This window comes from Microtus pennsylvanicus, chromosome 13 (genome assembly GCF_037038515.1).
Source record: "Microtus pennsylvanicus isolate mMicPen1 chromosome 13, mMicPen1.hap1, whole genome shotgun sequence".
Taxonomy (NCBI): domain Eukaryota; kingdom Metazoa; phylum Chordata; class Mammalia; order Rodentia; family Cricetidae; genus Microtus; species Microtus pennsylvanicus.
This window is the reverse complement of record NC_134591.1, coordinates 64,308,005-64,335,486: the sequence shown is the minus strand read 5'-3', so window position 1 is coordinate 64,335,486 and position 27,482 is coordinate 64,308,005. Positions and strand designations below refer to the sequence as shown.

Below are 27,482 nucleotides of genomic sequence, written 5' to 3'. Positions count from 1 at the left end.
CTGGCCTTTGACTTTATGTAGACTCAGGTTTGAATCCCATCCTTGTTTTAGCGTGAGGCTGGATAGCGCACTCAGCCTCTCCTGGAATTAATGCATCTTGAATATTGGGAATACCATGTGAGACGATCATATGAAATATATACTTTCCGTTAGCACTCCAAAGACAAAGCCATTACAACCAGCAAGGGAGGGGCTTAGAGGAAGATGGCAACACTAATGCTTCCTTGTATAGTATGGTCACTATGACCCAAGTAGAAAAATCCTAAGGGGCTTTTATTAACCATTTGATCTATGCTCAATGTAACTTAGAACGTCTTTTTCTGTTTGGGCTTGCGCCTGGCTGCAGTTTGTCCAAAGTTTTCATAAACAGCCTACATAATCTCTGACACAGACTCCTAGTAACCTAATCATGCCCTCAAGCCTCTGAAACTACTGGTGCTGGAGAATGAACCAATGATCTCATTCGTGCATGTTGAGCATTCTTACCATTGAGCTATAACACTCCGGACTTGGATGAGAAAGGACAAATGAGTAAGGATGCGGCTTTCGGATGCAGCTTTCCGGAGGAGGGCTGGAACAAAAACGGAATGAGCAATCACTTCTCTCTCTAGCGATCACTTGCTTATCTCTAGCTTCTGGAAGCACGAAAGGCTGGGTGCTGAGAGTTAATTCAGATTACAAAACTCAAGAGCTTTTGGAGGAGAAGCGGGCGAGAAACCGACAAGCCGCTTCAGACTCAGAGACCAAGGAGAACACAGCAAAAGGCGCACACTTCAAAATAAAAATCACCACCAGAGGCGCCCCCGAGAGCGCGCTTGCGTTGTGCGTGAGTGCGTGCCTGCGTGCGCACAGGCTGCTGGGAGGCCGCCTCTTCCCTTTCGGCCTCTCAGTTTCCCGGCGTGCTTCGGGCCCGCCAAATGGGAGGGGGAGACGCAAGATGGCGGCAGCCGCGAACTCCGGCTCCAGCCTCCCGCTGTTCGACTGCCCGACTTGGTGAGTGCCGGGGCTGCTGGGGTTGGAGCGGCTTGGCGTGGGCTAACCGGGGCAGGAAGGGAGGCTGGGTTTTTTTGTTCGTTTGTTTCTTTTTTTTTTCTAAGTAAACGAACGGCTCCAAAGGAGCCTGGAATGATTGAGGGAAAACTGTCCGCTGCGAGGGGCCGGGCGACGTGTGGAGGAACCGGGGCCCAGGCTCCGAAGAATCCCGAGGTTGGGGGGCTCGAAGGCGTTCACTTGAGGCAGCCCTTGGGAGATCAGCCGCTCGCCGAGGTGCTTCAGGCCTTGGCCCCTAACTTGCCCCAACTCATTGAGAGCCTGGTGCTCTCCGGGAGCATCATACCTGGGCCCCGTGGTGAACGTCCCGGGCGCGCACGAGCAGGCTTCCCTAGCCGGGCCCTACCTGATGCTGCATCCCTCCGTGGCTGCTGCATCCTCAAGGCGGTGCTGACCCTCCTCCCGCGGACTGGGGAGCTCCCCGAGGGCAGGGATGGCGCGGAACTAGCCCCTTGTTCTCGGTGACCAGACCAGCACGAAGCTCGGTACAAAAGACACCAGGAGTTGCTGGAATACATCCTTTTCATCCCACGGGAAGTTGATAGGAGTAGTGAGGTGGTTTGAGTAGGGTGCAGGATGGATAAATACGCATTGCTTTGCACGAGGATGTCCCCCGAGTTAGAGCCCTTTCTGCTGTTGCGGCTCCTCGCGGTTGTTAACATGTTACTTGTCGGTCTTCTGTTACATTGAGACCTTCAAGGGCAAAACCCACGCGTCCTTCTCAGCTCCTAGGCCCGAGTCACGCACATCATAGGATATCCAGAAAATACATTTTGGCTTTAATGTTCATTGTAACCTGTTTCTCAACAAAATGGGCTTTTGTCCAATGCACTGCCCTTTCAGCTAGTGCCATAAAATGTTGGAGCAGAACCGTGAGATGACGGTGGAATCTTCAATTAGACAGATACGGTATGTTTCTTCTGTGCAAATGTAAGGGCTCTGGAAGCAAATGAATGTTTGGCTGTTTTCTGGATTTCTTTAAGCTTTAAAAAAAATATATATATATGCATTTGCTTCAGCCTACAAATTCTTTATCCACACCGGTCCCTGGCTGCACTGATTTCAGATTTGGGCCAGCCAAATATAAAGAGACTCTTTGAGATCACCTGTCATTAATTGTCAGGTGACTTGACATGCACACATCGCCTTTGGATGATAAAGCGAAGTATAGAGAAAAGTTCGGTTAATTGTGTTTTTGTAGAAAGACCTGTTCAAGATACTTGATTTAGGGGGCATGAGTTTGATTTGCCCTAGTTCCCCTATTACACATCTGATTTGGTCTCAAGAGTTCATGGGGTAATAGATTCTGCTTAGTTTTGTGGTGAGACTAATATCGATCAGCCCCCAAACTAATTTTTGTTATTGTTTTGTTGGTTTAACATTTGTTTATTTGGGGGCAAGATCCTGGCTGGTCTGGAACTTGCTATATAAACTAGGATGGCCTTGAACTTAGTGATCCTCCTGATGGGAATTCAGATGTGTGCTTCTGTGCCCAGCAAAACACCTGGTGTACCCTGTCTTAGAGTAAAACCCCAGGTTAAACCAGGCAGAGTGGTGTATGCTCTAATCCCAGCACAGAGAAGGTGAAGGTAGGAGGCTCAGATGTTCAAGGTCATTCTCAGATACAAACCCACTAGGGTTTGAGGCTAGCCTGGGATATATGAGACCCTGCCTCAAAAAAAAACAAGCAAAAAGAAGAAACCTCTCTAGGTGAAGAGACATACTTATACCCTGAGCTGCTTTCTCTCTGAAGTGCATAGCCAGTGTTAAAATGCAGCGATTTTTTTTTTATTTTTATTTTTTTGGTCTGCTCTAAATTCAGATCCACCAAAATCTCCTCTGGAACAATTGAATCACTTGGGAAGAAAGTGTCAAAGGTAGATAGAAAGAAGATCTCACAGTGAAGTACGTGACACTTCTGTTCGAACACGAGCTAATTATAGGCTGGCAGGAAAGCCACGATGTTGAATGGGGTAGGGACTGTAAAAGGCATTTATGGACTCATCCTGAAAAATGCTTCTTTTTCCTCTTCTTTTCCAGGGCAGGCAAGCCCCCACCTGGCTTGCATCTGGATGTAGTGAAAGGAGACAAGCTAATCGAGGTATTGAAATACACCCCCGTTCTAGAGGTTTTCACCAGTGACTCACTTTCCCACCCTTCTCCTTTGCTTGTTTTCAGCAATGCTATTTTCTTCTTTGTTTTTGTTTTTTAAGGTTTTTTGTTTGTTTTAAGACAGGGTCTTTCTGTAGTCCTGGCTATCCTGGAGCTCCCTGTGTAGACCAGGCTGGCCTTGAACTCACAGAGATTTGCCTGTCCCTGCCATCCAGTGCTAATTAAGTGTGTGCCACCACACCAGCTTGGTTTGTTTGTTTGCTTTTTTTTTTTTTTTTTTTTTTTTGGTTTATTCTTTGGTCCCCCTGTTAAAAGCTCATGGGACTGGGGGTGTGTCTGTAATAGAGTGGCTGTCTAACGTTTGAACAACCTTTTTAGATTCCGTCTCCAGCACTCAACACTCTCCTCTCCCACGACACTCAGTGTTTCATTATTTCTCTCACCTTGCAAATGGAGATAGCTTTTAACAGGTCATGGGCCTGCAGGGCCCAGACAAACTGGGATACATAGTTTACAATAACTGAGGAAATTTATGATATAAATTGAGTTTAAAATTGAAGCTGCTTCTATGAGATTAAGGGTTAGTTCCTTTGGGATGGTGTGGTTAGGTAGGACACTTGTCAAAAAAGAAAACGAAATGGAACTGAAATCTGTTCGTTTAAAACTAAGGGTAGAAGCAAAGTACGCTGGCAGACACCTTTAAGCTCAGCACTTGGGAGGCAAAAGAGGCAGGTCTCTGGGAGTTGAAGGACTATACATTGGGTCCCTGACTGGGAAAAAACGGGAGAGACAGAATCAATCTCTCTCTCTCTCTCTTTCTCTACCCACACACACAGAGAGAGAGAGACACATAAATACAATTATAGTTAAATACTATAAAGGAAATTTTTGTTGGAATTACAGTTTCTGCACAGGTTTTTAGAGTCTCTATCACACCAAACTCTAAAGTGCAATGATTAGCTGTTAGGTTGTATTAGGGTTTTGTTGTTTGATTGGTGTTGAGACAAGACCTTGCTATGTAGCCCTGGTTGACCTGGAACTTACAGAGATCTGCCTGCCTCTGCTTCTCAAGGACTAGGATGTTATTCTTCTGTATTTGAGATAAAGTTCCACTCCTATAGCCCATAGTGGCCTGGAACTCACTGTGTAACCTGGCCGGTTTCAGAGTCCTAGGTCGTCAGTCCTACCCCAGTCTCCCAAGTGCTGGGATTGTGTGAGTCATCATATCAGGCTTATTTGTGTTAACATATGTAGTTATGTACCAAGAAAGAGAGGTAAGTCCACTGGTTTCATAATTAGACATTAGTTTCAAAGTTCTATTATTAAAAGTAATTGCTCCCCCACCCCCCGGCAGGGTTTCTCTGTAGCTTTGGAGCCTGTCCTGGAACTAGCTCTCATAGACCAGGTTGGCTCGAACTCACAGAGATCCGCCTGCCTCTGCCTCCCGAGTGCTGTGATTAAAGGCGTGCGCCACCACCGCCCGGCTCTAAATGTAATTCTTTTTTTCTTGGTGTATATAATAAACATACAGATGCTAGCTTGAAAAGTGAGGAGTCTTAGAAGTGGGGTGGGGTGGCATAGCAGGAGAAATGGCCTGTCTCCTACAGCCCTTTTGAGTTCTTTTATGGAAAAGATCTTTCATGGAAGGGGGCATCTCAAATGGATATTCTAGGAACTAGTTTAATTAAAAATATCTGGAAACCTCTTTTACTCCAGGTGGTTCCATAGGAAAAATTTTTGTTGCTATGTAGACTAGTGTGAAATTTGAAGACATAGAAATCTGCTTTGTGTGCTGGAGAGCTGTCTCAACATGTAAAAGGCTTGCTATACAAGCCCAACAGCTTGAGTTGGATCCCTGGAACTCATCTAAATGTGGAAGAAAAGAACCAACTACACAAAGTTATCCTCTGACCTCCTACACTGCCTGTTTCCTCCAGTATACACAGAAACAGAGAAATAATAATAATAAATTTAAAGATAAGATTTATTTTGTTACTAAAACTCAGTAAATCTTTAGTTTGCAATAAGAATAAGCATGTAAGGGACTGGAGAGATGGTTCAGAGGTTAACCATCAGAGGTTCTTCCAGAAGTCCTGAGTTCAATTCCCAGCACCTACACGGTGGCTCACAACCATCTATAGTTAGATATGATGCCCAATTCACGCACACAGACATACATGCAGGCAGAACACTATACATAATGAATAAGTCTTTCAAAGGGCCTTTACCTTATTCAACACCCTATGATTATTGGTCTCCATCTGCTGGTATTGTTCTTTTTTTTTTTTTTATGGTTTTTCGAGACAGGGTTTCTCTGTAGCTTTGGTGCCTGTCTCGGAACTAGCTCTTGTAGACCAGGCTGGCCTCGAACTCCCAGAGATCCGCCTGCCTCTGCCTCCCGAGTGCTGGGATTAAAGGCGTGTGCCACCACCACCCGGCTGCTGGTATTGTTCTTATCTTTCAGTTCTACATGCGCTGAGTTGCACACTATTGTGAAATTATAATCCATAGATAGCAATTAAAAGAATAGACCTGAGATGTGTGTGTGTGTGTTTTCCCAGGCTAGTTAGTGATTAGACAAGGGTCTCGTGCATTCTAGGCAGTGTTCTACTGCTCAACTGTACCCCTTAGCCTAGGTGTATTTATTTTAAGGATTTAGATTTGACCAGCACTTGATACTAACCGAGCTATCTATATCCTAGTCTTGTTTCAAGGCTTGTGATATATCGTGGTAGTTGGGTTGAAGAAGTGCAATATTAAAGTAAAAGCCATGAGTCTTTTAGGCCCAGTGTGTAAAGACACACTCTGAGTTATAACTCAGAGGCACATCTGGATAGTGGTCAGCCATAGCTAGCCAAAAATTAGAGCAAGAGCATTGCATGATTGAGTCACTTTTTAACATACTTTCTTAATTATAAGAAGTGTTTTTCATTAATATTCCCTTTTAACATTTCTGTGGTTGGTATGCTATTGATTGTGAATGTGTGTGCCTGTAATATGAGAACCCCCCCCAACTCAATCTCTAATGTCTTTTGCAGCCTAGAATCATTGCTTGTAACCCACTGTGAACACTGGTTTATTAGCAGACAAGTTAGTGAGGACACAATCTTCATACATAAAAACATGAGTGAGAAATACAGTGAGATTCAACCTTCATAAATGCTACCTTAGAAGACGGTGTTAATGTTTCAGAACTCTCCATTACAGCTTGTAACTCGCTATGTAGATCAGGCTAGCCTCACACTCACAGAGCTCTGCCTCTGCCTCTGAATAATGAGTGCATTCCCCAATCACCATTTTGAGACAGAGTCTTTTAGGCAGTTCTAGAACTTACTATGTAGCCCAGGCAGACCTTGAATCTATAGTAGTCCTCCTGTCTCAGCCTCCAAACTGCAGGGAGTTTAGGCCGGAGCCACTATACCAGGCTTCCATTGTCTTAATAGTAACTTTTTTTTTTCTGGAGGGGGCAGCATGTGTGTGGTTTTGAGTCAAAGTCCCAGGAGCTACCCCATGAGTTTCCTGGAACTCACTATGTAGACCAGGCTGGCCTTTGATTTATTGTGATCCTACTGCCTCTGCTTCCTTAATGCTGGGATGTAGTGATGTTTCATTTGTATTTTAATAAATAAAGCTTGCCTGAAATTCAGAGAATAAAACAGCTGCACTGATCAGCCTTACAGACCAGGCAATGTCTGTAATCCCAATAGCCATACTAACATGCCATAGAAACCCTGTGGTAATGGTGCAAGCCTTTAATCCCAGCACTAGAGAGGATGGGAGGAGACAGCTCTCACACAGTCTCATTCTGAGATTCCTGAAGGCAGGATCGCCATTTTCGGACCGAAGTAAAGGTAAGAGCCAGGGGCTGGCTGTTTTGCTTTTCTGACCTTCAGGTTGAACCCCAATATTTCTGTCTCTGGGTTTTTATTAATCATGTTCCACTGGGGTACAGGCTTGGCCTCGAATTCCCAAGGATCCGCCTGCCTCTGCCTCCCTCCCTCCCAGCTTTATTTACTCTTTAAAACATTCATAGCTGGTTTATACTTTAATACTAATGGATTAAGGAAATTATATAATGTAGAGGTTAGGTTTTAAATGCTCAAACTGGGATCTGGAGAGGTGGCTCAAGCCATTGAGAATCTCTGTCGTTTCAAAGGACTTGAGTTCAATTCCTTATATTAAGGTTGGGCAGCTTGCAACCATCTATAAATCTGTATCTAGGGGATGAATGCCTTCTTCTGGCTTCCACCTGCACACATGACATATGTTGCACACAAACTCATAAAGTAAAAATAACCTTATTTTAAGGTGGGTCCCACTATGTAGCTCTGGCCTGAAACTCGCAGAGACTTGCCTCTACTTAGAAGTGAAGGCATTTACCACATGGCTGGCATTTTTAAATGCTCAAATTTAAATGGGTTTGTGGTATATGTATGTAATCTTAGCACCTAGGAGGTAGAAGCAGGAGGGTCGGAAGTTCAAGATCATTCTGATTTTTTTTAAATATATTTATTTATTTATTATGTATACAATATTCTGTCTGTGTGTATGTCTGCAGGCCAGAAGAGGGCACCAGACCTCATTACAGTTGGTTGTGAGCCACCATGTGGTTGCTGGGAATCGAACTCAGGACCTTTGGAAGAGCAGGCAATGCTCTTAACCACTGAGTCATCTCTCCAGGCCGAGATCATTCTGAATTATACAGCAAGTTTGAGGCCAGCCTGGAATATATGAAATCTTGTTTTTTAAAAAGGAAAGAAAAAATAGTAAGTTGTAAAATTAAGTAGATTTGAATTTTATTTATTTATTTTACTTTTTAATAATTTATTCTTTATTATATGATCATTGGTGTTTTGCCTGCATGTATGCCTGTCTGAGGGTATTGGACTCTGGAGTTACTGACAGCTGTGAGCTGCCATGTAGGTGCTGGGAATTGAACCCCAGTCCTCTGGAAGAGCAGCCAGTGCTCTTAATCACTGAGCTGTCTCTCCAGCTTCTTTATTTTATTTTATCTTATTTTTTTAAATGTAAGGGGGTTGGTATGTCTCAATATTGCATCTCTAGAATGGAAAGGATGTCAGCTCTAGGGGATTGTCATCACCGATCATACGTTATAAAACATATGACAGGTGAGAGCATAGCAGTTGTTGCTGCTAACGATGCCAGAAGTCTTTTTTTGCCTGAGATGTGGGGACACTAATGCCTGCGTCCTGAATGGTGAGACCCCTTCCTGGGACATTACCTACTTTGAGTTCAAGGGCTTAGTCAAGGGTGAATAGATAATCTTGGTTTCTGGCTTTCTACCTCATTGTGCATCTCTTCTAAGCTTTCTGCTGGCTTTTCTCAGGTTTGTTTTGTTGTTGTGTGTAAGAGAGAATGAGAATAGGGCCTAGGCTGACCTTGAACTTGCCTTAACCTCTGAAGTTCTTTTTGTTTTCTGATGCAGGGTTTTTCTGTGTGGCCCTGACTAACCTGGAACTAACTCTGTAGACCAGGCTGGCCTCATACTTGGGGATCCCCCTGTCTCTGCCTCCCAGGTGCTGGGATTAAAAGTGTACCCCACATTGCCTGGCTTGAAGTTTTAAGGTAATAGGTATCCTGGCATCTCGGAGATTTTAGGAACATAGGGTGGAATGGCTCCAGAACGTAATGAGACCTTGTATTTAAATGAAAAAGACAGCATATTAAATGATGGTCATCCAGTGCTCATTCTACATTACTAGACCACTAGTGTCAGGCTAGAAATAAGAATGCGTCAATAGTAATTCCTGTGTCCTTCATCCTGCGACTGTAGCGCGTGATTCAGCTCAGAGGATGCACTTCCTTTTTCTGCCCTTCCAACTCATTTACTGATCAAACTATCTTTTTTTTTAAGGGAAAAGGTATTTGTGCTGTATGTATGTGAGTACTTTGCCTACATTTATTTGCACTGTGTGCATGCCTGATGCCTGTGGAGGCCAGAAGTCACATTCCCTGGAAGTGGAGTTAGAGTTAGGATCCATCATGTGGGTTCTGGGCATCCAAATCTGGGTCCTCTGTAAAAGCAGCCAGTGTTCTCAACCCCTGTGTCATCTTTTCAACCCTATTTATTTCTACTCCTTTGAAACAGGGTTTTACTATATAATGACCTTGGCTGTACTGGAGCTTACTATATAGCCCAGGCTGGCCTCTAACTCTTGAGATCTCCCCTGTCTACCTCCTGATTGCTGGTGTTAAAGGCATTCAGCTATCACTCTGGCCCTTAGTAAAATTCTTGTTTTAGGGGGCTGGAGAGATGGCTCAGCGGTTAAGAGCATTGCCTGCTCTTCCAAAGGTCCTGAGTTCAATTCCCAGTAACCACATGGTGGTTCACAACCATCTGTAATGAGGTCTGGTGCCCTCTTCTGGCCTTCAGGCATACAGACAGAATATTGTATACATAATAAATAAATAAAAATTAAAAAATTCTTGTTTTAGCGACATATGGTGTCTTTAAACCTTTAATCCCAATTCTTAGGAGATAAAGGCAAGGAGATCTCTCTGAGTCTGAGGCTAGCCTAGTCCATGTAGAGGCTTATTTTTATTTTATGAGCATTAGTGTTTTGACTGCATGTATGTCTTTGTGAGGGTGTTGGGTCCTCTGGAACTAGAGTTAGAGCCAGCTGTGAGCTGCCATGTGGTTGCTGGGAATTGAACCTAGGTCCTCTGTGTTGAACAAAGGTTGCTTGTTGGTTCCTGGCCACCCAGCTAGCCTAGACCCGAAATAATCACACAGAAACTGTATTAATTAAATTCTTGTTTTAGGGGGCTGGAGAGATGGCTCAGTGGTTAAGAGCATTGCCTGCTCTTCCAAAGGTCCTGAGTTCAATTTCCAGCAACCACATGGTGGTTCACAACCATCTGTAATGAGGTCTGGTGCCCTCTTCTGGCCTTCAGGCATACAGACTTAATGGTTTGGCCCATTAGCTATAGCTCCTTATTGACTAACTCTTATATTAATTTTAACCCATTTCTATTAATCTGTATATTGCCGTGTGGTTGAGGCTTACCGGGTAAAGTTCCCAGTGTCTGTCTGTGGGGTAGGGGTGGGGGGCTTCTCTGATTCTGCCCTTCTTTCTCCCAGCATTCAGCTTAGTTTTCCCCACCTAGCTAAGTTCTGCCCTGCTATAGGTCCAAAGCAGTTTCTTTATTCATTAATGGTAATCACAGCATACAGAGAGAGGGAAATCCCACATCACCTGGAAGAGCGGTCACTACTCTTAATCATTGAGCCATCTCTTCAGTCCCCAGAGTTACATTTGAAAAAGAAAATGGATACAAGAATTCTTATCTCACAGGGAGAGGCCACTTACATTTAATAGAATTAAGAACAGTTTTTTTTTTATACCAGTTCTATACTGTGGAGAATTGTGTTTGGCAAGATGAAATGTAATCCTCTGTCAAAAAGTCTTAGCCTAGTAAACTGCTTTGAGTGCATAGAGGTGGGCCTGTACAGAAAGCATGGGGGTGGAGGGTTCCAGACAGGCTTTTTCTGTAGCTTTAGCTCTCCTGGAACTCGCTCAGTTATCAGGCTGGTCTTGAACTCACAGAGATCCACCTGCCTCTGCCTCTTGAGTACTGGGATTAATGGCACGTGCCACCACTGCCTGGCTCATAGAACATTCTTGAGGTAAGTTTGTGCCACTGACTTGAAAGAAGTATTTAGAAATAGGTAAAGACATTTATTTTTGCTGCTCAAAAGCCCAGATCCCTATTCTTCAGCTAGCAGTCCTGCCCTGAAGACATTTTTGCTGAACTTGAATGAGTCCCTTACCTTGGGGAAGAAGCCTGTTGTTTGGAAATTCAGTGGCAATCATGGAGTGGGTGAATAATGTCTGCAGGGGACAGAATGAACTAATGGAATAATATGTTTTCTGGTTGGTTTTTTTTTTTCGTTTTTTGAGACAGGGTTTCTCTGTGGCTTTGGAGCCTGTCCTGGAACTAGCTCTGTAGACCAGGCTGGTCTCAAACTCACAGAGATCCGCCTGCCTCTGCCTCTCGAGTGCTGGGATTAAAGGCGTGCGCCACCATCACCCAGCTGGTTGTTTTTTTTTTTTTAATGACTTACTTATTTTTATTTTTTGTGCAATGGTCTTTTGCCTGCAAGTGTCTTTGTGAAGATGTGGGATCCCCTGGAGTTACAGGCAGTTGTAGGCTGCCATGTGGGTACTGAGAATTGAACCCAGATTCTCTGGAAGAACAACCAGTACTCTTAACCACTGAACCTTTGGGTGTTTTATTTGGGTTTTTTTTTGTTTTGTTTTGGTTTGTTTTTGAAGACAGAGAATCTCTCTGTAACTGCCCTAGCTGTCCGAAACTCTTTGTAGATCAGACTAGCCTCAATCTCACTGCCTCTGCCTCCCAAATGATGGGATTAAAGGCGTGTGCCACCACTGCCTAGTCAGTATGTTTTTATATTAGCTAAAAGTGAGAGAAGAATGCATGCTGGCCAGTTTGGAGCTAGTGTGCCTGTGGAAGATGTTCCCAGTTTGGATCTTATGATGGTCAGAAGCTTGCATGGGAAAGCCCCTGCACTGATCTCATGAGACCCTAGACTTAACAATGGGAGATGCTTTTCTCAACTGCTGGAAGTTTTACCTATTCAAGACCCTTCACTTAGATGTTTGGAAGTTTCTGCTAAACTTAGTTGCAGTAAGACTGAAGTAATAATGCAATTTCATATTTATTTAGAAACTGATTATTGATGAGAAGAAGTATTACTTATTTGGGAGAAACCCTGATTTGTGTGACTTCACCATCGATCACCAGTCTTGCTCTCGAGTCCACGCGGCCCTGGTTTACCACAAGCACCTGAAGAGAGTTTTCTTGATAGATCTCAACAGCAGTAAGTGCTTGCCCCTTCCCCACTCCCTGTGGGGACTGAAATGCTGTTCCAGGTCTTGGGCTGGAAAACTTTTTTTTTAATCCGGCTCTTCTTTATTTCTGAGATTCTCCTGTTTTTTTTTTTTAAATCATTGACTGAGGAGAAAAGATAGTGGAGAAAATAAAAATGGCATGAAGGAACTCAGAATGGTGATGTTGAAGTGCTTGTGAGACTATGGTGAATTCTGATCAGCTGAAGCTGAAATCATGAATAGTGTCACTGGTATGCAGCAGTGTAGCATGTTTACAAAATGCTTGTTTTGAGCAACCTTTATTATTTACAATAGGTTCTTTATCCCAGGTATATTTTGCTTTAACTGAATTAAAACAATTTTAATTTCATAATTACACTGTATTTAATAAGATTTTAAGCTTTGCTTTAAATAGTCTACAGAGATGCAGTTGAGACTTGCTGGTGTAGACTGCTAAAGTCTGCTTGTTTGCCATGATAAATAGAATAAAATGTGCAAAGTTGTACTTCTCTGCTCATCAGATTGACCCTCCCACCCATCCGAGCACCCACAGACAAACATCTCCCAGTCTCCTTACATAAGGACTCCATGAGCTTTGTCTTAGAAGTACTTATCTTTTCTTTCCATTTCATAGCATGTAGAGTGCTGCCATGGAAAAATTCAGACTCTGGTAGGATTTGGCTCCTCTCTTGTGCTGGGGAAAGCTCACGATGCCACCAGTTTTCATGTTCTTAGAGTTGTAGCCAGAGAGGGCAGATCACACCAGTACTCGCCTTGTGCCTTGAGCATGGCTTCTGCTAGATTGGACCCAGAATGGAGCCAGCCTTTCTGGCATCAGAGACCAGGCAGTGGTGTTCATTGTGGAGATGAACAGATTTGAAGGTGTGTGAGAGATCCACTGAAGAGAGGCAGAGCTTCCTAACCCAGGACAAGATGGAGTGAACCCAATGACTTCATCTTGAAAAGGTTTTCTTTCTGCAGCCATAGTGGCACATGTCTATGTTCCCAGCACTCGATGAGGCAGGAGAATTATGAATTCAAAGTCAGTTTGGTTGACATAATTCACTTGAGTCCAAACTGACTACATAGTAAGTTGAAACCTAGCCCTAACTACATAGTGAGTCCCTGTCTCAAAAACCAAGGGCTGGGGGCTGGAGAGATGGCTCAGCAGTTAAGAGCCCTGGCTGTTCTTCCAGAGGATGTGGATTCAATCCCCAGCACCCACATGGCAGCTACCAAGTGTCTGTAACTCTAGTTCCAGGGGACAGAACACCCTCACATAGACATATATACAGGCAAATCACCAACACATATAAAATAAAAAGAAACCAATTAAAAAAAAAAAAACAAGGACCCGGGTGGTAGGTCAGTGGTGGGCTGACTTCCTAAGAAAGTCAAAGATGATGCTTTCCTTCAAAAACACTAGCTGCTTTTTCCTTCTCTCCTTACGTTTCTGATGTGGTTATTCCCAGCTCATGGCACTTTCTTGGGTCACATTCGGTTGGAACCTCACAAGCCTCAACAGATTCCTATTGACTCCACGGTCTCGTTTGGTGCATCCACAAGGGCATACACTCTGCGAGAGAAACCTCAGACGTTGCCATCAGCTGTTAAAGGAGACGAGAAGATGGGTGGAGAGGATGATGAGCTCAAGGGCTTACTGGGACTTCCAGAAGAGGAGACCGAGCTTGATGTAATTCCTTGTTATTTTTTGTCTTTGGGACCCTTGTTTTTGCAGTGTGTAGCCATTCTTCCTAATTCAGAATGACAGTAGCAGGAGGTTCTTTCAGTGTGGTCATGAGCCCTTGACAGTGCTTTTGGCCAGCTGTGACCAGGTTCTCTGCACATGTGTGCATGCCACTGAGTTCAGAATATGGAGTTGGCTCCCCGGGAACTGGAATTACAGAGCTACCATGTGAGTGCTAGGAATCCAACACAGGTCTTCTGGAAGAGTAGACAGTGCTCTTAATTGCTTAGCTATATCTGCAGCCCCTGTTTTCTCTGTTCTTATGCCTACATAGAGCTACATTGTCCAGTGCAGTAGTCGCTAACCACATTTCATGTATTCTGTCTTCACATACTTTTGGGTAACATGTTTAGAATTCAGTCAACTCTGTCATGAGTCTGTAAACAACATAACTTTATACAAAGTTGAAGGGTCTCATTAAGTATGATCTAGAGTTGATAGAAAGTTTGTGGGAGCCTGCGTAGACCCCTGAGAATCTGCATGTTTTGCTATCCGTGGGAAGACAAACACACCTTGTATACGCATGGAAGACTGTAATCTCTGTCATCACAAAAAGTTCTGTTGAACAACACTAGCTTAGCAAAGCCAACACTTGCCTTCATTTGGCCCTTTTCGTACTGACCAGACAGCTCAGGAATCTTTAAGAACTAGATTGCTGGGCTGGAGAGATGGCTCAGAGGTTAAGAGCACTACCTGCTCTTCCAAAGGTCCTGAGTTCAATTCCCAGCAACCACATGGTGGCTCACAACCATCTGTAATGAGGTCTGGTGCCCTCTTCTGGCCTGCAGGCATACATACACAGGCAGAATATTGTATACATAATAAATAAATGAATGAATGAATGGACTAGATTGCTTTTGGACTGGAGAGATGGCTCAGTGGTTAAGTTCACAGGCTGTTAATTGTTCCAGAGGATCCTGGTTGATTCTCAGCACCCACATGGTGTCTAACAACATCTGTAACTCCAGTTGCAGAGTTGTGGGCATGCACATGGTGCATAGACATGCATACAGGTAAAACATCCACATACATAAAATAAAGATAAACAATAAAATAAATTTTAAAAAAATTAAAGACGAGGCTATTTTTGCTTTTATAGTTAAGGATGCCTATATGGCCAAGCATTTTATAAAATTTAATTTCAAAGTGATAAAAATTTTCTTCTTTCAATCTTTCACTTTATTTTGGTACTGGGGATTAAGCTCAGGGTCAGGTGCATGCTAAGCACTCTACAACCATCTGTATCTCCAGCCTGTTTTCAAGAGACTGACCCCAGGAATTTGTGATTTCATGTGTCTGTTACTATAGTGGTGTGGTTTGTCTGTTCACATGGGGTTTTTTTGTTTGGTTGGTTTTGGTTTTTCGAGACAGGGTTTCTCTGTAGCTTTGGAGTCTGTCCTGGACTAGCTGTTGTAAACCAAGCTGGCCTCGAACTCACAGAGATCCGCCTGTCTCTGTCTCTCGAGTGCTGGGATTAAAAGTGTGCGCCACCACTGCCTGGTACAAATACAGTTTTAACCGGCCCTGTACATTTACTGTTCCTATACATTACAGCAGCTTCCCAGCTTCCAGAAGAAAACAGTGGCAAATAACAATGGAGAAGTCATTTTCTTATGAAGTAGCCTCATGTCTAGGGGCCTTGGTGCTTGCTAGTCACTCTTGTCTGTTCCCCTCCAGGCTCTTGTGTGTCTCTGTCTTTCAGTTCAGTGTGTTAGGTCCTCCGTGAATTTTTGAAATACCTCAGGCTGCAGTACAGGTTAGAGAAAGTCCAGTGAAGTGAAAAGAAGCAGGAAGCAGTGCTACGGCCAAATTAATCATGAGATAGATGGATGGGTAATTGTCAGTAGAGCTGAGGCCAGGTGCAGGAAGAAGACTGGCAAGATGGTAATGCCAAAAATTAAATGCACTGCCAGTGTCCTTAAGAATTTTAACGAAGAAAGTCAGGTATGATGACTCATTCTTGTGATTTCAGCACTTCATCACACAGAGGTGAGGCAGGAGGATTGTTTGAAGTTTTAATTCTTGGCATAAAGTCATGGTAGCGCTCCTTCAAGACCAGGAAAGTAAACCACCATACCTCATTTCAGAGGCACCCTGTACCATCCCAGCCTTTCCCCTCCGTTTAAATGGCACTCTCCCATGGTCAGTGAGGATGCTCCGTGTTCTCTATTAATAGTTGTAATTAGGACAGTGTGAATCCTCTGAGGGCAGAAGGCAGTCTCGCTGGCCTTGGGAGGTCAGTGGAAGCCCCAGATGCTTTATCGCCTTTTATTTAGTATTTTCTCTGTAAAACTCCCTATGTGCTAATTCTAGCCTTTCCTTTGTGAACCTTGGCTTAGAACTTGACAGAGTTCAACACTGCCCACAACAAACGGATTTCAACTCTCACTATTGAGGAGGGAAATCTGGACATTCAGAGACCAAAGAGGAAGAGGAAGAACTCACGGGTGACTTTCAGTGAAGACGATGAGATTATCAACCCAGGTAAGAATGCTCCCTAATTTCTTTTTTTAGTAATTATTTTATTTCATGTACATTCATGATTTGCCTGCATGTATGTCTGTGTGAAGGTGTCGTATTCCCTGAAATTGGAGTTATGGGCAGTTATGAGCGGCCATGTGAGTGCTGGGAATTGGGAATTGAACCCAGGTCCTTTGGAAAGAGTAGCCAGCCAGTCTCTTAACTGCTGAGCCATCTCTCCAGCAGCCCCCTAGTTTCTTTTGATGGAAAGGTTAAGGTCTCAGTAGCAAGCACAGTCTGTGGGCATTGGGGATGTTCCTGACTGAAATTAGCTAGAAGGTGCTCTCCTGTGAGAGATGATCTCTGCAGTTCACTAGCGCAGTACTGTGGGCATCCAGGCATTATCTAGTTACCATTTAAAAGATGGGACTAAAGGATTGGCTATGAACTGTATAGTATATAAACAAGCTCATTCTCTACTCACCCAGTATGTCATGGTACATGAAGGTTTAAGTGAGGTATGGCTTTTGCTACCTTCACTCAAAACAGCATTCTTGTCTCCGGTTCTGAATGGGTTTGGTAGCTCTAAGGTTGGAGTGCCATCTTACCACCATGACTTACATTAGAAACTCCTCTCTGTCCCCTGCAGTCTGTGTGGAGATGACAGCAAGGTGAGGGCATCAGTTTGTAGGGAAGGGTGCTGCCTTACGATTCTTCTGCTGTGCAGAGACACCGTGGCAGGGCAACCCTTATAAAGGAAAACATTTAACTGGGGCTGGCTTACAGTTCAGAGGCTTCCTCCCTTACAGCCATGGCGGGAAGCATGCCAAGAATGCAGGCAGACGTGGTGGGTGCTGGAGAGGTAGCTGAGAGTTCTGCATCTTCACCGTAGGCAGCAGGAAATGACAGTGACACACTGACCAGGCTTGAGCTTTTTAGAGCCCACCCCCTAGTGGCACACCCACTCCAACAAGGCCAAACTTCCTGCTAGTGCCACTCCCTGTGGGCCTATGGGGACCAATTTTTATCCAGACCACCACAGACCCCTGAGTTTGCCGGTTTGTTGCATCTCATGTGACTGACAGATGGGCGGTGCCGAGTGGCAGCACGTGCATAGTGTGCTCAGATGCTGAGAGAATGACTTGCAAGTTCTACATTCAAGTTCAAAATATCAGTTATTTAGCCGGGCGGTGGTGGCGCACGCCTTTAATCCCAGCACTCGGGAGGCAGAGACAGGCGGATCTCTGTGAGTTCGAGACCAGCCTGGTCTACAGAGCTAGTTCCAGGACAGGCTCCAAAGCCACAGAGAAACCCTATCTCGAAAAACCAAAAAAAAAAAAAAAATATCAGTTATTTAAACGGGACCTCTGCTTCACTGACAGCCCATGGTGGGGTGTGGGGCCAGGAATGACCAGTGACGTAGGGGGTTTTCCTTCAATTAGAACAGCCTGGGTTCAGGGTATATTGGGACTCATCAAGTGCAATTCAGAACTGCAGTAAGAGAAGGTTGTGACAGTCACCCTTGTGCAGTCCTTAGTGAGCTCCTGAGTCCTGGTTCTCAGTCATCTGTCCAATCCTCTGGATGCTGGGGCTATAAGGGAACAAAGGGAAGCCCAGCTCCAGTAGGACAAAACCAGAGCCTGTGGGTTATGTTTAGAAAGACGACCAGGCAGCATGCGGGTCTCTGTGAGCTCAAGTCCAGCCTGGTCTACAGAGTGAATTCCAGGACAGGCCCCAAAGCTAGTTTCGAAAAAAACAAACAAACAAACAAACAAAAAACCATAAAAACAATTAAAAGAAATCCTCCGTCTGTAAAATAGCTTGCCAGGTAAAGGCATTTGCATTTGAGTTTGGTCACCAGAACCTCTGTATTAGAAGAAAAGAATTCCATAGACACACACTTCTGCACACAGAGAGATACATATATTAATGCATGCATAGGTGCTTAAGAAAAGCCTTTAGGAGAGGGGGACCTGTGACGAACCTGGGGCATCTGTCCAGTGGCAGGTACATGTTGATAGTGCATGGAGTGGATCCTTCCCAGAGCAGTGGTGTTAAAGGAAATGCTCAGGCAGACTAGATGTCCAATCTGAGAAGCTTGCTCAGGGGTCCTCATAGTTTTCAGTACCAGGGACGGAAACCAAAGTGCTGTATGTTCTAGGCTAGCTTGAAAAAAGAAGTCAGAAATCAGCACCATGGAGCCTTACCACACAGTGTGTTAGTTAGGCAAGGCATCATAGTGCTTACCTGCTTACTGAGGCATCTCTCCAGCCCCGAGGAGTTTGTTCTCACCAACCTAGAAACTGATTAAGCTAGGCTACCTAGCTCACATACCACCATGGCAAGGTTTTGGTTTTGGTGTGTGCGTGCACTCTCATGCATGTGTACATATATATATACACACACAGATGTGTTGTATGTGGACCGTGTACCTGCAGAAGCCAGAAGAGGGCATTGGATCTCCTGGAATTTGAGTTAAAGTGGTTGTGAGCTACCTGGTATAGGTACTAGGAAATTAACCCGTATCCTCTTCAAGAGCAGCAAATGTTCCTTTTTTTTAAAGACCATTGTGGGGTTTTGTTTGTTTGTTTGTTTTTTGTTTTAAGATTTAAAATCTTATGTATACAGTCTGCATGTATGCCACCAGACCAGAAGAGGGCAACAGATCTCATTACAGATGCTTGTGAGCCACCATGTGGGTGCTGGGAATTGAACTCAGAACTTCTGGAAGAGCAGGCAGTGCTCTTAACCTCTGAGCCATCCCTCCAGTTCCCTTGTTTTCTTTATTTTAATTTGTATAGCTATTTATTTATTTATTTATATATTTAATGTATGTGTTAACTTATATGTGTGTGTGGGTGTTTTGCCAGCAAATGTGTCTGTACCACATGCATGCCTGCAGTAGCCAGGGACTATGCAACTGTTCTATGTTATGAATCGCCATGTAGGTGCTAGGAATGGGGTCTGGGTGCTCTAGCCAGTGCTCTTAGATTTGACTGAACTATTTCTTGTTTCATGCCCCTGACAGAATCTCATGTAGCCAAACTCAGTGCTGAATTGCTGATTTCTCCTGCCTCTGCTTTCTGAGTGTGTGTGCCACAGTGCCTGACTTAATGTCATGTGTTAAAAGTTTAAGGTGGTGGCACCTGAGAAACAGCACTCATTTTCTGTGATGATATTAAGCTAATGGTTGCTTAAAGTTTTTATGTGCCTTCTTCTACTCACTCAGCCTTTGGTGATGCCACCTTTATATTCATTGTGGAGCAGCCCAGCCACCTCTCTGCTTGGAGAGTACTTGACACTGTGGTGTTGGGGCTGGAACGATGACTCAGCAGAGGACCCAGGTTCCATTCCTAGTACCTATTTTGGGCAACTCCAAACCACCTGTAACTCCAGCTCCAGGGATCTGACGTTGTCTTCTGTGCTGTTGTAGTAGGAGTGGCGGGGCTGTGTCCCCGGCACCCGGCCGCCCGCACGGCTAGCTTTACCCGAAATAATTACACGGAAACTGTATTCTTTTAAACACCGCTTGGCCCATTATATCTAGCCTTTTCTCAGCTAACTCTCGCACCTGGATGAGCCCATTTCTAATAAACTATGTAGCCCAAGAGCTGGCTTACCAGGAATGATCTTAACCTGCGTCTGTCTGGAGTGGGAGAATCATGGCGACTCACTGACTCAGCTTCTTTCTCCAGCATTCTGTTCTGTTTACTCCTCCCACCTATGTTTTAACCTATGAGGGCCAAGCAGTTTCTTTATTGCTTAACCAATGAAATCAACAGATTGATATATGACACTCCCACATCACTGTACTCCATGGACACATGCACTCACACACTTATCCACACTTGTGCAAAACTGAAAATCCAGAGTTTTCCATTTTCAGACGGGGTATCACTATGTAGCCCCAGCTGGCTTGGAAGTGTATGTAGGCCAGCCTTGAACTCAGAGAGATCCACCTGTGATGTGTTGTAGCCTGTGGTTTGGTACTATGAATTCTTCAAAGGCAGGGTAGTACCACACTCTTCTCTGCATGGTAGCCAGTGCTTGAGGCTGAAAGAGTGACTGAAAGTGGGTTCCGTACCTCTCTTGAGTGAGTCCAGAAGCTCTGTAGGGTAGTGGGGTGTGTCTTAAGCCAAGAAAAGGAACTGCTTTGACAGGCTGCTCAGACCCTCTAGTGAGAGTTGGGAACTCCTAAACCTGTTCTTTGCTGGTGAACAGACATGGCAGTATACGTGGTTATGGCCACTTGTCATTACATTTGTCACTAAAATGGTCTGCTGTTTTATCAGCCCTCAAAAGAGAAATATATAGAAAAGGAAAGAAAAAAGCTTCTGGGAAGGCAGTGCATCACACAGGCCTGGTTCTGCTTGCTTGTGTTCAAGTCCTGGCCCCTCCTGTCTCGGGCAACCGGACCGACCTAGTGCATTGTCTCTTCCAAACCTTGGTCTGTTTCTTACCTACTCAAGGTGGTTCAGCAGTCCCTGCCTCATGGGGTGTTGGGAAGACTTAACACGTTAGTATTAATGTGTTTAACGTGTTAGTACTTAGTATTAGCTTAGCTGTATTTTCCCGTTTGAACAAGCTGATGGTTTGGTGTACAGAATCCTTTTTTCTTCCAACCCTGCTCTCATATCCTTTTGCAGAGGATGTGGATCCCTCTGTCGGTCGCTTCCGGAACATGGTGCAGACTGCAGTGGTCCCGGTCAAGGTAGGAAACACCTATTGAGAGTGTGTGAAATACTAAGTAGTCTGGGCTCAAACCACCTTCAGGATAGAACTCTGTTGTAGTGCATATGCTTAGCAGAATCCTGACTCTGCAACAACCCCCCCCCCCCCAAAAAAAAAGGAGAAAGGAAGAGAAAAGGGGGGAGGGACTGTCCTATATAGATGATTGTTTATCTGTGTAATTTTAAAACATCTGGTGCTTCTCTCCCTTTAAAAAAAAGATCTCTTTAATTTATTTTATATATATATATCACATGCATGCCTGGTGCCCTAGAAAGCCTGAGGGAGCATTGGATTCCCTGGAACTAGAGTTAAAGACAGTTGTGAGCTGTTATATTAATGCTGGGAACTGAACCTGGGCTCTCAGCAAGAGCAGCCAGTGCTCTCAGTTGCTAAGCCATCTCTCCAGCCCTCCTCCTCCCATTTTCAGGGAGACCCTCACCCTGTGTCTCAAAAATCCTGGAGTCCCCGTACAAGGACTTGAGGTGGCCAGCCAGAATAGTGTACTAACAGTTTTCTCTGGAAGGGTAGTCATCTTCCCTCAGCAGGCAGATGGCTCTACCTTCCTTTTGTCTTCTCTGCTTGCTCAAGTTGAAAGAGAAACATTGATGTGGTTTAAAACTTGTTTTGGTCGGGCGGTGGTGGCGCAAGCCTTTAATCCCAGCACTCGGGAGGCAGAGGCAGGTGGATCTCTGAGTTCAAGACCAGCCTGGTCTACAAGAGCTAGTTCCAGGACAGGCTCCAAAACCACAGAGAAACCCTGTCTCGAAAAACCAAAAAAAAAAAAAAAAAAAAAAAAAAAAAAAAAAAACCAACTTATTTTGCCAGTCTAGTGGCATGCACCTTTAATCCCAGCACTCGGGTGGCAGAGGCAGGTGAATCTCTGTGAGTCTGAGGCCAGCCTGGTCTACAAAGTGAGTTCCAGGACAGCTAAGGCCATTACTCAGAGAAGCCCTGTCTCAGAAAAACAGAACCAAAAAAAGTTATTATGGCTTTTTAAAGATTTATATATTTATTGTTTTTATGTATATAAATGTTTGCCTACATGAATTTGTATGTGTGTGCCTGATGCCTTCAGATGTCAGAAGAGACTGACTGTCTGGTCCCTTGGAACTATTGTTCCGGATGATTTGAGCTGTCATGTTGGTGCTGGAAATTGAACCTGGGTCCTTTACAAAAGCAACAGGTGCTCATAGCTACTGAGCTCCCTCTTCTACCCCAGCCATGACCTTACGGTATGCACAGGAATGGCACAAATTGAGGACCCTGTCTAGATCTCATGTTAGGTTTACAGATCGGTGTGTTTAGGAATGGAGTGGTAGAGCTTACCAAAATGCCCTCATTCTCAGATTGTTGAGCTCCTTGGTGGGTAGAACTGCCTAAAGGATACACATTGCCCCTTACCCTGACAAAATACCTGCTACATAGGTGCCCAAAGTGCTGGCAAGAAGTGAATCAGCATTGCTGAAGGAGGTTTGAGTTGTTCGGTCTTTAGAAGGCAGTCGTCTTTGACCCCTGTAAGGAATGGATTCTAGACTACTCACAGTCTCAGCCAGGTGCCCAGGTCAGGTACAGAAAATGTGTTATCTGCTGGTTCCTGCACACTTCTCTGCATTGGTGCTGAGGGTGGAGCTCTCTGACTGGCACCGTTCCCAGCTCTTCACACTTTAAATATCTAAGTTACTCTGTTTTCGAGACAGGGTTTTTCATAGCCTGTCCTGGAACTCGCTCTGTAGACCAGGCTGGCCTCAAACTCAACAAAGATCTGCCTCTGCCTCCTGAATGTTGAAATTAAAGACGTACGCTACCACCATCTAGCTAAATTGCTCTTAATACGTACTACATGGTAAGAGCTGTTAGGCTAGACGAGAGGAATAGCATAATGGTAGAGCATCTAGGCTCAATCCAGCAGTACAAAAATAAATGGTTGTTACACTTTATTGTATGAGTAATAATGAGCCAGAAAGGGAAAAAAGACTACATATTCCCAGGAGAGATGATTTCTTTTCCCCAAATGTCTTCCATCTGGTTTTTTAAATCCACACTTGTGGAACCCATTTACATTAAAGTAAATTGACAAGTTATGTCAGAGTTCCTGCTTCATCTTTAAGTTAATAATAACAAAACTCTAGGAGTGGGGACTTGATGGTGCCTATCATTGCAGTGCTTGGGAAGTGGAAGCAGGATGATCAAGAGTTCAAAGTCGCTGGACAGTAACAACACCTGCCTTCAATTCCACCACTCGGGAGGCAGAGGCGGGTGGATCTCTGAGTTCAAGGACAGCCTGGTCGATACGGAGAAACCTTATCTTGAAAACTTTTTTAAAAAGTTCAAAGTTGGGCTGGAGAGATGGCTCAGCGGTTAAGAGCATTGCCTGCTCTTCCAAAGGTCCTGAGTTCAATTCCCAGCAACCACATGGTGGCTCACAACCATCTGTAATGAGGTCTGGTGCCCTCTTCTGGCCTGCAGGCATACACACAGACAGAATATTGTATACATAATAAATAAATATTTAAAAAAAAATAAATAAATAAAAAGTTCAAAGTCATCTCAACTGCATAATCAAATTCAACACCAGCCTGGCTCCATTTAGATTCTTTATCAAAAACAGCTGACAGCCCGTGGATAAAGGTCCTTGACACCGAGCCTGCTGACCTGAGTTCAAACCCTAGTGTCCACAGGGTAGGAGAGGACTGGCTCCTGCAGGGTGTCCTCTGCTCCCATAAGTGTATTGTGACAGACATACACATGTGCACTTTATGTGGGGAGGGGATACGAGACAGGGTTTCTCTGCAGCCCTGGCTGTCCTGGAACTCACTTTGTTTACCAGGCTGGCCTCTACCTCCTGAGTGCTGGGATTAAAGGTGTGCTGCTACCACCACCTGGCTTAATAAATAAATTTTTAGATACAACAAGCAAGAGTCCTGGACAGGGCAACTGTTCCACATAAGTGATGCCGTGTGATAGAGTCTCTGCAGGATGCCGTAACCCTGACACTCTCCTGAGCTCCTCTCTCCATCTTTCCGTATGCTCTGTTACCATACAAAGCCAGCAGGCGCCTCTGTGTCGCTGTTACTGTGGTAAAACGCATGCGTGTCTGTTATCCCAACAGCTTGTATTTGTAGTTTGAGTTTTGACACCCAGATGTGTGTGTTTGACCACCACCTCATTTGAGATAGGGTGTTCCCCAACCCTTTAAAACTAGTCTTCTCCCCTTGGCTCTGGGTCCCTAGTGAACCACACACATTCTTGACACAAATTTGATTACTCTCGAACTGTTTAAAAATTGGGCACCCAAGGCCAGGCAGGTGTGGTGGTGCACACCTTTAATCCCAGCACTCAAAATGTAGGCAGGTAGATTTCTTAAGTTTGCAGCCAACCTGGTCTAGAGTGAGTTCCAAGACAGAGCTATACAGAGAAACCCTGTCTTGTAAAAACAAAGCAAACAAACAAAAAAGGGGGCACCTAACTGGGTGGTGCATGCTTGTTGTTCCCATCTAGTTAGAAGGCTGAGGCAAGAGGATTGCTTTGGTCCAGAAGTTCAAAGCTATATATAGTACATAGTGCCAGTTGAGTGAACATGGTGTCTTCCTTGGTGCAGAGACCACGTTGCCTGAGGGGAAGTAAACCAGCCCTAGTTAGAGTCAGAACTGATTAGCTGGGTGACTGTGAACAGGCTCTGCTGTACGGTAACAGTGAGCCTCTGCCCTACATCTTAGAAATAAGTTTCCAAAGGAACTGGGCACCCAACATGGACTTAGCACTTCTTATGTCCCCTGCCCCCAAAATAAGCAAATTATCACTTTAATTTCTTACTTAGCATCAACCTAAGAGAGGATGGGTTTTGCCCTTCAAATAAAGAATGGTCCTAGTCAATTCTGGTAGTACACACCCTGGCACGTGGGAGGCAGAGGCAGGTGGATCTCTGTGAGTTTGAGGCCAGCTTGGTTTATAAAGTGAGTTCCAGGAGAGCCAAGACTACACAGAGAAACCCTTTGTTGAAAAACCAAAACAGGGGGTAGTCATTTGCTCATTTTATTGTGAGTTGTGTGTATGTATCTATGTGGGAATGTGCACATTAGTGAGTGTGTACCCTTGGAGGTCGCAGGTGTGGGGTTCCATAGAGCTGAAGGTAAAGGTGGCTTTGGTAACACAGCAGTGTCCTCTCTCTCAGCTTGATTTGGATAATCAAGCATTGCTGTTAGCTGGTAGTGGTGATGTGCACCTTTAATTTCAGCACTTGGAAGGCAGAGGTAGGTGGATCTCTCAAGTTTAAGGCCAGCCTGGTCTCCAGAGTGAGTTCTAGGATAGCCAAAGCTACACAGAGAAACCCTGTCCCCAAAACAAAACAAAACAAAAACCCAAAAAATGTTCCAGGACTGTGTAAGAGAGATACTTGTCTCAAAAGACATAAAAAGAGCCATTGCTTAGCTGGCATCAGACCCTGAGAGAGAGTTCAGGAACAATGGGCTACAAAGTGGAACTTTTCCCAAGTGTTAGCTTTCTAAGGCTAGAATGGAAAGAAATTAGGGCTTCACCTCATATCTCCTTTCTGTTTTTTCCCCTCTCCTATGGCAAACTACAGAAGAAACGGATGGAGGGCTCTGGCTCCCTGGGCCTGGAGGAGACAGGAAGCAGGCGCATACAGAACTTTGCCTTCAGCGGAGGACTATACGGGGGCCTGCCTCCCACACATAATGAAACAGGTTCCCAACCTCATGGCATCCATGGGACAGCACTCATCGGTGGCTTGCCCATGCCATACCCGAACCTCGCCCCTGATGTGGACTTGACTCCTGTTGTGCCGTCGGCAGTGACCATAAACCCCACACCAAACCCTGCAGTCTATAACCCTGAAGCTGTAAACGAACCCAAGAAGAAGAAATACGCAAAAGAGGCTTGGCCTGGCAAGAAGCCCACACCTTCCTTACTGATTTGATATTTTTGGCTATGGAGCGGGTGGGATGGGTGGGATGGGTGGAGGCTGGCAAAGGGGCTAATGAACTAGGGAGGAAACTTTCTGTGTGTGCGGTATCGTCTTTCAGAAAGTCTCCTGGGCCCCTAATTCGTAATATTGAGACTAGGGGTGGGGCTGAAGTGCCAGTTAGAGACCTGAGTCAGAACACGGAAGTGTGGAGAAAGGCTCCCCAGGCCCTAAGCAGACTGCCCTGGTGCTCTCCCTCCGCCTCCACCTAGGGCCGTTTTCGGCACACATGGCCAGGTGGAATCCAGAGCTGTGGAGGAGGCGGTAGCCTCATTTAAATTCATTTCCCTTGTGAGTCCCAGGTAGCAAAATGGTTGCCATGGATCCCAGGTTGGTTGGCATTCTTCATTTATTAAACCAAGGTGTAAACTCAAGTGTTCTCTTAGGTCCATGGTTTTGAGGTCCAGTAGTTAGGCCTTTCTCCTCTGTCCTTCCTGCTGGAGTGAGACCATTGAGTTCCCTTTGTGGCCAGTGTCATGGGCACAGGTTTATGGGTTTTTACGGTATTGTTAGACTTGACCTGTTTTCCTTGTCCACTCGGAACACTCCACTTGCTAGTTGGCATTTAGTTCCTGTGCTGCCCTCCTGTGGCATCAACTTTTGTGTGTGCCATGAGGCAGTTTCTTAAGAATATGACCAGTTAGGGTGGCTCACGATGAACAGGAAAAGACTGTACTTTGCAAAGGCCAGGTTTGTATCAGGAGGACAGTGCCCAGCTCTTGGTTTGGAGGCTCCCCCCTGAAATCCCCCTTCCCAAGTGGAGCATTGTGGTTATTCAGAGCTCCAGGCTAGACCTGGCTAACAGGAGACAAGGTAGGAACCATTGTATGAGCTTTGTACAGATTTGTACATTTGTGTAATAGGGCCTTTTCTGCTTTAAGTGTAGCTTTTTACCTGTAACCTTTATTACATTGTAAATTAAATGTAACTTTTGTCATTTGGGTGGTCTTGAGTCTTGTTGCCTGGAGACACTTGTCAGGGGGCATGACTGTTGTCCTGGGAGTTGGTGCTCTGCCCCCTGTAATTACCACAAATAAAAGTAGCCCCCAAAGAATGTGAAAATTCTCATTACAGATTGTAACCCCCAGACTGAGACCCCAGGGTTCAGGGTTGAAGAGGTAGCTGCTGCTCTTGGTCAGAACATAGAACAGGTACTTCCAAGCAAGGGGTGTGGGCAAGGCTTAAGGCTGGTGTGTCCTGGAGTCTCATTCACTGCAGAGACAGGGCTTTCTAGGAAGGGACCAAATTCCAGTCACACAGGTTAACTCAGCATTTGAGAAGCAAGGATGGTAGGACCAGGGACTCAGAGTCATCCGTAGCTGCATAATGAGTTTAGGGCCTGCCTGGGCAACTCAAACCTCAGCAACATAACCCCCTGTTAAGAGGATTGAGCTTACAGCAGAAGCAGCCGCGAAGGAGTAGAGATAGATGAAACCATAGTGCAGAAGGCAGATGTCTCCAGTCTGTACAGGTGAGTCCTCATCTCATGATACTTTTCAGAGTCTAACGACTAGTCATCCCCTGAGGC

At 44.9% G+C, this 27,482-nt stretch overlaps 1 protein-coding gene and 1 non-coding gene across 3 annotated transcripts; both read left to right on the top strand.

Annotated features, from left to right (window-relative positions):
- The first annotated feature begins 886 nt into the window (after nucleotides 1–886).
- On the top strand, nucleotides 887–26,891 carry Ppp1r8 (protein phosphatase 1 regulatory subunit 8). Of its 2 annotated transcripts, XM_075946390.1 has the most exons (7): nucleotides 887–993; nucleotides 3,091–3,151; nucleotides 11,872–12,025; nucleotides 13,508–13,728; nucleotides 16,122–16,266; nucleotides 20,889–20,953; nucleotides 25,556–26,891. In XM_075946390.1, exons 1-7 carry the CDS (start codon nucleotides 938–940, stop codon nucleotides 25,907–25,909), a joined length of 1,056 nt encoding a protein of 351 aa, XP_075802505.1. In that variant the 5' UTR covers nucleotides 887–937; the 3' UTR covers nucleotides 25,910–26,891. The 2 variants fall into 2 exon arrangements, with proteins under 2 accessions (XP_075802505.1, XP_075802506.1); XM_075946391.1 differs by lacking the exons at nucleotides 887–993; nucleotides 3,091–3,151 and adding an exon at nucleotides 5,829–7,013.
- Nucleotides 5,829–5,993, top strand: LOC142834529 (small Cajal body-specific RNA 1). Its single transcript, XR_012907620.1, has one exon.
- Nucleotides 26,892–27,482: the final 591 nt, after the last annotated feature.